The sequence below is a fragment of the Myxocyprinus asiaticus genome, chromosome 5 (assembly GCF_019703515.2).
Source record: "Myxocyprinus asiaticus isolate MX2 ecotype Aquarium Trade chromosome 5, UBuf_Myxa_2, whole genome shotgun sequence".
Lineage (NCBI taxonomy): Eukaryota > Metazoa > Chordata > Actinopteri > Cypriniformes > Catostomidae > Myxocyprinus > Myxocyprinus asiaticus.
This window is the reverse complement of record NC_059348.1, coordinates 2280545-2292177: the sequence shown is the minus strand read 5'-3', so window position 1 is coordinate 2292177 and position 11633 is coordinate 2280545. Positions and strand designations below refer to the sequence as shown.

The 11633-nt window shown below is 37.2% G+C and overlaps 1 protein-coding gene across 2 annotated transcripts in view; it reads left to right on the top strand.

Moving 5' to 3' along the window:
* The first annotated feature begins 718 nt into the window (after positions 1–718).
* LOC127440753 (phosphatase and actin regulator 1-like) overlaps positions 719–11633 on the top strand; it is a 55703-nt gene continuing 44788 nt past the window's right edge. The window contains exons 1-4 of one of the 2 annotated variants that reach the window (XM_051697587.1): positions 719–1060; positions 6658–6822; positions 9040–9090; positions 11479–11598. In XM_051697587.1, the coding sequence (XP_051553547.1) occupies positions 814–1060; positions 6658–6822; positions 9040–9090; positions 11479–11598 (583 nt within the window). In that variant the 5' untranslated portion in view covers positions 719–813. Of the gene's footprint in view, positions 1061–6657; positions 6823–9039; positions 9118–11478; positions 11599–11633 lie in introns of both variants that reach the window. The other variant, XM_051697586.1, reaches the window with a different exon arrangement.

Below are 11633 nucleotides of genomic sequence, written 5' to 3'. Positions count from 1 at the left end.
ATATGCTAATTAGCGTATGACGTCATCTAGCGACTTTTGAGCAGGCTTTAGCTACTTTCCATTGAAACTAGATGGCAACACTGGATCAGTTACGCTCCCGCAGCTCTGTGCGCGCTTAGAGAGAATCTCTGTACACTTATATATATATATATATATATATATATATTTGTATTTATACAGTACATATACCCATTTGACTCAACGGTGTTGCGGCATCGCGTTAGCAGATTGAAAAAGTTCTGGGTCAAAAGACTCGTTGTTCTGGCAGGCTATCATCACTTATTTCAGGTGGACATACGCAAAATCCTAAGAAAGATAGCTGGGCATACGGCATATGCGTGCGTATGCCCTAGACTACACTACTGTCCAGAATCTGTTTCTCTGATTTTCTATCATTACCTCTACAAGGCACCAATCCCTCTTGTTTGAACGAGTCTTGTGATGGCGCAAGCGCTCATCTGCTTGTGTCATTCAGCATGCTTGTTAAGATGAGCGGAAGAAGAAATAGTTCCCATCCTGCACAAGTATTTGCTGATATAGCCTAATCCTTTTTATTTCTCTTTGAAGCTGATTATTATTGTTCATGTTCATGGTAACCAAATAATAATATACCTAGTAAAAAATAAAAAAAAATAAAAATTAGAATCGATATTTTTCTGTGAGGATCGATATTTTTGATACAGCATCAGTATCGGAAGTATCGATACTTTAGGATCGATCCGCCCGTCCCTAGTGTGTAAACTGCACATCTCTGCTGGCGTTCAGACTGTGTTCAAGCCTGCTCACGTTCACCATCATCATTCTCATCTCTCTATGGCGGGTCATACGGCCATGCAGGGTATCTGGGGCAGTAACACATCCGCGGGGAACGGGATGGAGAAGCCGCAGAAGAAAGGCTTCAGTCTGGTCAGGATCATGTCTCTGAATTACAGAAAGCGGAATAATACGAATCCACAGCAGCAGCATCACAGCAACATGCCCTTCATGATTCACTGCCACATTGGCAAAGAGATCAAACACATATGCAGCAACTGCAGCCGCGTCAGCCATGAACAGGACGGTGAGTAAAGATTTGAATACATTTCGGCACATATATATTCTCAGCATTAAATACATTGGCATACGTATATCGACGCGACTAAACCATAACGCACCTATTGCAATCAACAAACGGCGTGAGAGGCATCAGCGTGACTTTGATTAATATAGCTTGCTGTGTTCCAATGCGCGTTCTTGCGTCGAGTTTTCGTTAGTTTTAAATTGTTAGTCTATAAACATGCTATGCTAGATGGACGTCTTTGGTGGTCGCGTTTTAAGAAGGAGTTTAGCCGGCATTCACACAGGAGGCGTTTTCGCTTTGGATTGTTTAAATATGTACTGGCCAATGACTTGATGCTTTTTTTGGTTAGCGGATTTATGTTATTCAAACAGATTAAAAATGCAATTCCCACAAAACAATTATGATGAAATTGTTTTCGATTTCTGAGTTTAAAGTTATTTTGATATTTTATTTTCTGAAAATGTATTCACAGATGTAACCATCCAGAGACAGTAAAAATAAAGAAATAAAAGTCTTATTAAAAGCTGACATTCTTGGGGGAAAAAAGTAGTCTGGAAAAATATTTTATTATTTCTTTAAAAAGTATTAATAATGAGAAAAACAAACAAAAAAACAAACAAACAAAAAAAAACAACAGTTTTCAGTATTTGCCAGGTGGTGTAACCAACATACAGGTTGCAATTTTGTTGTAATGTGACAAAATTAACAAACTTGACGTACGTGTTTTAAGCTAGATTTTAAAAAAGATTTCAAATTTGTATCACCTCCAACAACCTTATTCGTCAGTGAATTGTACAAATGCACTATATGGACATTTGGATGTTTCGTCGCATCTTGTGCCATGAGTGTTTTAAGGGTGAACTAGTGCTGTCAGTCGATTCATTTTTAATCGCATATTTATAGTTAATTGCAGGTTTTGAAAGTGCTTAAATTTGACTATATATTTACTACTTTTTCTGTCAAAATGCATTTATTTCCTTAAGAAAATAAAACAAAATGCAACAATAATACTTTAACATTTTTCAAGCAAAGTGTTCCACAGTATAAAGATAGAAATGCACTAAAATAACACCAATTCAGATAAAATTAAACTTTTCTCAAAATCTAAGTGGGAGGTTGACTAATTAAAAGAGCTATCCCCGTAGGTTGAGTATTCATTGGAATGAGCATTAAATCTCTTAAAGAGGCCCTATTATGCTTTTGGGGATTTTACCTTTAGTGTGTAATATAGCTGTTTGTGCATGTAAAAGGTCTGCAAAGTTACAAAGCACAAAGTCAATGCAAAAGGGTGTTATTCTCTCCCACAGAGAGCACTGCTCCTGAACTACACGAAATGCCTGGTTTGTAGTTCAGCCATTTCTTCCATAAAGTATCTATATCACTATGTAACACATTTGCATAATGCCTGCCTAGGGGCTACTTTGGCCCGCCCGCCAGAATGAGTTGGGTTAGTGTTGTCGCCATGTCGAGAAGACGCTGCTTTCTTCACTGCAAAGGCAATACCTCTTTGTTTGGACTCCCAAAGGCAGACGAATGGAAGAATCAGTGGCTAAAATGTATTTTTACCACTATTCCTCAGCAGTACAACCCCATTCAATGCCGGATTTTCTAGACAGTTTCTCCTGAAACATGGTGCAGTTCCCAATCAGAGCAGACTGGGCTTTTTGGAAAGGGGGGCTTTAAAGAGACAGGAGCTAAATCAGAGTGTTTCAGTCAGGGTGAAAAGAGTTGCTGCAGCAATGTACAGTATGAGAAAAATAATGTATTTTTTGAACATTAAAGCATGTAAACCTATTCTAGTAGACCCCCAAAATAAAATTATGAACCTGTAAATTAGCATAATATGGGCTCTTTAAACTCTGATCCTCCTTGATATTAATTGGTTGGCAGACTGTGGCTTTCTGCTTTGCTACAGCAATCATGAAGCCGCATTCATGATGTACATCAGAGCGTCAGCGTCAAGCGCCGCTTTGAACTCCACATGAAAAGCGCTTGCAGACAACGTCTCATTCTGCCTTTTTGTGATAGTAAAGGCTTGACGTGCTTCTATGGTAATCAAATTGCACCTTACATAGGCTGCAAAAATGTGATTTCTGTCACAAGTCCCATCTGGTTTCGCCCTACTCCAACCAGTTTTCAAAACTCGCACAGAGCTGAATAAAAATACCAGAATCAAATGTCAAACCGGTAAATGCGTTAATCGCAATTTAGAAAAATTAATACGTTAAATGTTTTAATTAATTGCGTGCGTTAATGCGTTAACTTTGACAGCTCAAGACTGAGCCCTTTATTCCGTTTAGTTTTTGCCATGTTTTTGCATCTCGCACCATGAACTTTGGGTTTTCATTTAAAAACTGTTCAACTGAACAGCTTTCCAGCTGGGTGCCTTCCGGTGGCCCAAACAGGGTATTAAGTATTTGGGCATTTTATTCCCAGTAAATTTTTGTGATTTAGTTAGTTAATTTTGACCCCTTAATAAAAAGGTTTTCGAGCGACGTGAACAGGTGGGCTTCATTACATTTATCTATGATTGGGAAGGTTAATGTTATTAAAATGAATTGTATTCCAAAATTTAACTACCTGTTACAACCTCTTCCTGTAGTTGTCCCCCTCTCTTATTTCAAGCATTTTGATAACATAGCAAAGTCCTTCATTTGGAATGGCATATGTCCCAGATTACATTTCAATAAATTACATAGGCCGATTGACAAAGGTGGGCTAGGCCTACCCAAGATTTTGTTTTATTATGTATTCTGTCTCAGACATTTGGCTCATTGGTTGCTTCCACCTGAGCGAGCCCCTCCCTGGTTTTGTATTGAACTGGAAGTTCTTGCCCCTATTTCGCCATTGCAAAGCATTTCTATCAAACTAATCGGAGAAGTTACACCCCGTTATCTCGCATTTGCACTCGGTATGGACAAAAGTGTCCAGAGTGTTTAATTCAGACATTTATTTATTCATAGATTCTGTTGGACCCCCTCTAGATTGTATAGGCTTAAAGACACACCCACCTGCTGGTGATGCCAATCAGAAGATGGAGTCACAACCCATGTTTTTTGGGGGTGTGGTAAGATCCAAGAATTTTGGTTGAAGGTAAAGAGTTTTGTGTGTGACAATTTTGTTTTGCCCCAGACTCTGTTTTTGGAAGATGGGGCGGTCATAAATTTGTGTGATAAACACACAAAAAATTGGGTTTTGACCAGTGTTATGATTGGTAGGCAGGTTATTTTAAGGGGATGGAAGTCAGATGGAGTGCCCTCATTCCCGGAGTGTTGTGTGGAGATGGGGAGGGTGGCAGACCCTAACCCTAACCCTGCTTTCAAGGAGGGGTCAAGCAGAAGGATGGGGGAGGGGTAATAGTGGGGGTTTTAATGTTAAATGTGATTCATTATATACATATGTTGTGGTATTTTCTTTCCGATAAGTCTAGGAATCAATAAAAATATTAATTAAAAAAAAAAAAAAAATGAACTGTTCAACTGTAAAAGTGCATCTTGATTTATGCATTTTTTTTCAATTGCATTCTTTTACACTGCAAAAGAATTTGTCCAGTGTGAATGGCCTTTAAGGTGGCGTTCTCTCAGATGTTTATGTTTTCGCTATTTTTGAAATTCATGTTCTGTTTACACATTGCAGTGTGCCTCGCCATTTATTTCAGCTTGTTTTAAAGATCACGTGTTAAGTTAGAGGCCGTTTACAGGATGTATTCTTGCTTTCCATCTATTCAAAAAAATAATAATTGTTGGTCTATACATATGTGTCACATGGACATCTTTGGCTGCTTGCAGTTAATGCCATTAATGCTGCTTAAGACGTGATGTGAAATTAAAAGCAAAAAAATGTGGCTGAAGTTGCACTCTGCCTAGCTGTTCTTAAACTCAAGAACATATTCACTAGTGTGGGTATCTGTTCTAAGTTTCATGCAATGACTGCATGCAACCAAACGCTTCCTTTATAATCAACTGAACCAAAGTCGTGCAGCTTTTTTTTCCATTATAATGGTAGCACTGAAGTTTGTCACATCATGAACGTTTCTGCCGATTGTTATTTAGTATGCTGCCACTTGTTCATGCGCTCCCGTGCTTGCACCCCATCTACACTGCTAATGATACAACACGACAAAACTAGACACTCCTGCCATAATCAATTAAATGCTAATCAAAGTTGTGCTTTGTGATATACATAGGGCTGGGTGATAACTAAATCCTCAATACTGATGATAAACTGAGTAATTTTCAAAATTTTGCCTGTGTTCTACATCTAGACGATAGGATCAGGTACGTGCCGCTAAAAGCAGTTCGGCAAAGTTATACACACAACTAGCTAAATGAATCGTAGTCACGAAATCAGCCAGTTAGGAAGTATTAGCTCGCTAGTGGCTACATAAGCCCTGCTGTCGTGGAAACCAGTAATGAGGCTAGGTAGCTGCTAGCTAGCAGCTAGCTATCTGGCTAATATGATACTGTTAAATATCCAACAAGACAGCACTGGCAATGCAATACAGCTTTCGACTGAACACAACAACTCCAAAATCAACACCATTGCTGTTTATTTACAGTACTACTTAGTAAAAAAAATAAATAAATCATGATCCATAGCCTTGTAACAGGCTAGAACGTATTTCTTCTCCTTGTGATGTTTATTGGCAGTGGACAATCCAATTTATGATGCATTACTGCCATTGAAGACGCTGAAACTGGCTAAATGTAATTAAGAAGAGGTCACACACCTTATGTAGGATTAAATCCTAAACTGAGTATTCTTCTTGAACCCTGTGGAGTTTACTTGTAAACAAATTATGTTCAATTCATTCTTGAGGTCTAACAAACAAGGAATGCATTTCCTTTCCCATTAATAGTATTAAATGTATACTGTGATAAATATCGAAATCAAACAATATGGAGAAAAAAAATATTGGGATAATATTTTTGGCCATATCACCTAGCCTTAGGCCTATACGCAACTTTGCTGATTATAACAGGACAGGAGTGTTCTGTTTTGTCACGCGCTTGCAGTGTAGATCATACAGTCAGAGCACGAGAAAACATGTCATTATGTTCAATCCGATTATTTAATGCTCTTCATTAAACTCCCCTTTGATTAATCAGAATTTTAAAATGACTAGGCTGTATCTATAAATACCCTAATGGCTTTAGATCTGCGTGAACATCACATGCCCAGTTGCACACAATATTTCCTTCATTTCAGAGATTCCCACATTGTGCCCTTCCATTTTCAAGCGTTTGGGTTGGAGAACTGCTTAAGAATGTCAACTATCTAATATTTCTGCTGCAATATGTTTTAACTTTACACCGGAGCAAAAGTGCATGTGTTGAATGTCAGTAGAGACTGAGCATTACCTCTGTATTTGACCTACTTCTGTGAATGCATTAGAAGCTGTGTGATTTAAATGCATCCGGTTGGCTTGGAAATGACAATACCTTGTACATAGAGATACAGTATGCTGGCCGACATTTTCTTCCAGAAATCAATGTGAAAGTGCTCTGAACCTCTTGTGATGTCACAGGTCGACTATGTTTGTACCTGATAAACATCCTCTGCCTTTTTTTTTTTTTTTTTTTTTTCCTCTCCTACAGCAGAGGAGGTGGAGAAATTGGCCTCCATTCGCTCTGAGTCCCTGGTGTCTGGCACACACACGCCTCCCATTCACTGCAGGAGCAAGCTCAGCACACTGGAACGGCTCTTCAAACCCTGGAAGTGGAGGAAGAAGAGGAGTGAGAAGTTCAAGCAAGCATCCACAGGTAAAAATAAATAAGTGGGCACTGGAAATCTATCAAAACATTTAATTGCAATAAATTTCCAAATTACTTTGGATTTAATGCATTTGCATTAATGCATTCAGGTACACTTTAACTCCTTAAGCTTAAAAAATATTTTGCCTACTGCCTGCAATTTTTCACTCTCGAATTTAAAAGCGTACCTTACACACATACAGTGGATTAATTGCAAAATATTGGTCTTATTTTACAGAACCTTCCCTCCACTACCAAAAATAGAAAAAAGATACAGATAATTTATAAGTAATAGTGTATATGCTTACAATCTTTTGATAAACATACATTTATTTATTTTTGTCTTTGAAAGCCTGTGATTCAGGGTCTGTTTGCTCTCTGTCCCTGCAAAAAGTGTTAGTTCATTCCACTAGATGGCAGTAAGTACTAGGAAACAATATACAGATCTAAAATCACAATAAACAGATCTGAAATGCAGGTGGCACTCTAACGCAGCTGAACGCCATAGACATTGTCTATTTTGTGATCCCATGCACCTTACTGTTTCATCAAATATCTCGCCCTCTGAGTGGACTAGAAGCTTAATAGGTGCCGTTGGAAAGCTGAGATCCTCAGATGTGCCAGGATGTATAATATTTAATTATCGGTAGTTGACAACATATTTTGCTGATGATTTGCTTATATAATAATATTGCTTATTAAAATTGTATCAATAAAAATATTGCTTAAATAATAATTATTAACTAAGAAATAAAATATGTAATTGTCATGTAAAGGAAAGTCTGCTGCTTTTGAAATTTAAAAAGCTTTTTGCCTTTTTAAAGCTGCATTAGTAATCTAATTTTGTAGCTTGTGCTTGCTGAAAGCAGTACAATTAAAACTAAATTTTATGTTTGTTTTTTTTGTCTTCTCTCACAAAGTTGTTTTAATGAAGTGTAAATGTTAAAGCAAAGTAACTTATTTTGTTCCTCTATGGTTCTAGCCAGAGGAAACAATTTCCAGAATACTTGGGCCTTTATTAATGAATTTAAATGTGCTTTTACTGATTAATCCCTTAATTTAGGAGCAGTAATAAAGGAAAAAAAACAGTTTGGCTAATGTTCTACAGATGTCAATTATGAATGTGTTATTTCATGACAGAACAGCAGCTAACCTTCATGAACATGTACGTTACACTCTAACTCTATATAGGGAAGACCGGGGCTAGTTGTCACATGGGGAAGTTGTCACATTTGCAAGTCCAAAAGTCTAATTATCTCATTATATAAAACCAAAATAGATTAATATTCACATTTCAAATAAAAAGTTATTTTCAAATTAGCGTCAGATTTGATAAACAGCAGGTTCCCATTGTGACAACATACCCCATATATTGAAAGGTGTTTTGTTTTCCTTGGCAAGAACTGTGGAAATGTTCAGTAGTTTATTTTTTTTTGTAGTCATGAATTTAAGGTATGTGTCTAGACAGACTTTAAAAAAATAAACCTACCCTGAGAAATATTCACAGTAGTAAGTCTCCCTTACTGTACACAACTTTACACTCCCTGTTTCTGATGGTAAAAAAATATTTTTAAATGTGCAGGAAGTTGTTTTTGAAATTCAGGTCAGCATTATGTTTGCAACATAAAATCAATAATGAAAGAGTCATTTGACTTCTTGTTTCGCGTTCCTAAGTGAGTTATTTTTTATTTTATTAATGTGTCAACAGACTAGTGGTTGAGTCAGAGAGAGAAACACATTTAAACCCCTAAACTGCTGTTTATGTGAAACTAGGTTAGAGCCACCATTGAGATTTATCTGTGATGTAACGTTTTATTGTAAGATTTAACGCACTGCAGCACTTGCAGTCTTTTAACTTTTTTTACTTCTGAAAATGTGAGATCCCATTAAAGAACATGCAGTTATTTATAATTGTTCGCTTATAGCTGTGGCTTCAGGACAAAGATTTGACATTGGAAATTAAGTTGCAAGCAAACACAGTACCAAAATTGTTTATCATATGAAAGTAAACAAAAATGATCATGTATATTTAATGTGAACTACATAGGGCAGAACATGACATGGGCTGAATCCTCTCACCAGTTGAGAAGCACTGCTTTAGAGAGAACGTTTGAGCAGTTTTGCATGTCTGACTTAGATCAGATGTCTGAATCAGATATTATGCAAGTGTTGTTCATATGATTTGAAAATGAAATGATGGAAATGTGTCTGTCTGTGTGTCTTCAGCTCTGGAGAAGATGTCGATGCATCAGAGCAGAGAAGAGCTCATCAAACGAGGTGTGCTCAAAGAGATCTTTCAGAAAGGTTTGTGCATTTGACCCCTGACCTCATTAATAATGACCTTTCTCCTTAGTGCAGTGTGATTATCTGGTCCTCATTTCAATAAGGTAACGTTAATTATAAGTGAAATGTCACTGCTTTGAGTCAGCAGTGAGCAGTGCTCAGAAAGAGATCTCACATTCTGCTGACTTGAATTGATATAGTTAAAGATGTCATGACAACCAGCTTATTTCTGCTCAGTCATATCAAATCCATGAGCTTTAATGAGGATCTGATGGTTATTAGTTACCTGAAGTTTTGTGCACAATTGTTTGATAAAACACTAATTCCTTCAATTTTATTATTCATTTGAATACATTATAATATTTCTTTTACTTAATGTATTTTCTATTATTTTTTATTCTGACAGTAGTGTGTAGTCTACACATTTAATTTTGCACGTTATAAGCTTTAGAGTGTAAAGTTTGTGTAGTCTCTTTTCAACAGTGATTATTCTTTAAAAACCTGCAAATATCAGGGAATTTTATTACTGTGATTTCTAGGCCTGGAAATGTTGTGGAAATGACTAAAATCTTAAAGCTGAAGTGTGTCACTTTTTCGGTGTTAAAATACTTTCTCCTATCCAAGCTTAAAATGCAGAGACAGCTGTAAGCCATTCATAGGTAAATTTCCTGAAAAACTGTAAGCTCTTTTTTCTGTGGCGCTATGATAACTGCTCTGTTTGTTTTAAGCAACCTGCTTAGACCCGTCCCAACAACGTTACTCAACAAATGCTGTGAGTTGGTGGTGGGACTATCTCTTTGTTTGACCAACGGCAGACGGGCATATTCAGAAAACTGGAAAAGTCATGGAAATTCTTTGTAAACAAGGGTGGGAACCCTAAAACTTGAAATTGTTAACCCAAGGCCATTCTGAATGCTTCGATATCATAGTCATGTTATCTTTATATCTGTATAAAAATATAGAAATTAAAATTAGATTTAAATAAATTTGAATCAAATATAATACAAAAATTGTATTGAACACCAAATTGTATTGAACAACAATTTTTGTAAAGGACTGTTCAAAAGGACGCTAGAAGGAGTCAAAGGGTGTGACCGAATCCAGGAAAATTCTGCCTCCTATGGAGGTAGGAAGGGATCAAGGCATGTCCAAATCCAATGTTCACATCACATCCTGTTTTCTGAGAAAGATATATCCTTTGCTGCCTATGAAATCCCACAATACTGTGCACGCACCGTTCCACAGTGGTTGAGCTGAAGAAAAAAAAATGCCGGTGGAAGAGGCAGTTGATAGCCAATTTGTGTATAAATATACTTTTTTTCCCAACTTTTCCATTTCTAGCAAGAAATTAGTATTGTAGTTATGGAATATACACTTGGTTATTGCCAAAACTCTTCTGATTTTGTTCTAGATTATTAGACCATTGTGGTTCGGTTTGATGAATGAAGCAGACGCGTTGCCTTAGATCTGATTATCAGATGGCGATAATTAGTTGCTGGTATCCTGGCAACGATGTGAGGTTATGCTGCCTCAGTCCAAAACCAGTTTCTGGAGGTACCTTAGTACACGAACACTGTCTGTTGAGTCATTGAGTGATAGGTCAGCGAGGCAACAAGACAGCTACCTTTGGTTTCAGACGCAGCCAAATACTGTTTAGCCCAAGTCCAAATGAATATTAAAATGAAAGGGAGAGATTGGAATGGCCAATATTGCGGATGTAAAAAAGGAAGTCCTGCCTTACAGGTAAAAGAGCCAATCTTCTTTGAAATACAGAAATCACCTAGCAGTCAACTCGAGAATGCGCATTAGCTGGACCAGCCTGAAAAATAGCATATTTTTAGCACTATCTGAGCTAAAGAAGCACAGTGTGTTCTTTGATCATAATCTTGACCAACCGTTTTGGAGAATCCAAAATATTGAAAATATCTGCCCGGGAGCGTTCTCAAGATGGCTGCCGAGTGGACTTTGATGGAGTGCAACAGAATGGAACAGAACGCACATGGGGATCTCGAAACACGCTTTTCAAAATTTGCCTTTTAAAGCGCATTGCTTATGCGACAAAACGCTAAAGAAAGCAAGATGCAACGGCCAAAGAGATCCATTTAAAGGCACGGGTATACTTTGTTTTTGCATTCAAATGTACATTTTGATCTTAAATTTGACAAATATTCGAATTTTGACAAATATTATTATTGATATAAAATATTATTTATAAAATATAATATTATTATATTAAATTAATGACATGAGTATTATATTTTATATTCATGAATAGAACTTTTTTTTTTTTAAGATGCCGACCCATTTTTTTGAATAAGTGCAGTAAAGAACAGAGAGCACCAGTCAACAGTCGTGTCACATGATCCATTTTTGTGCTGTCAGACTGCAGGGTTCCTGTCGTGAAACAGGATGGGCGTTTGGAGACGGGGCTGACGTCAGGGTCTGTACCCAGTGCTCTAGACTGTGACAGGACAGCAGATATCACAGACGCACAGAGGACGGGTGAGTGTGTGTGTTCCTGATGATGCCTCAAGAGG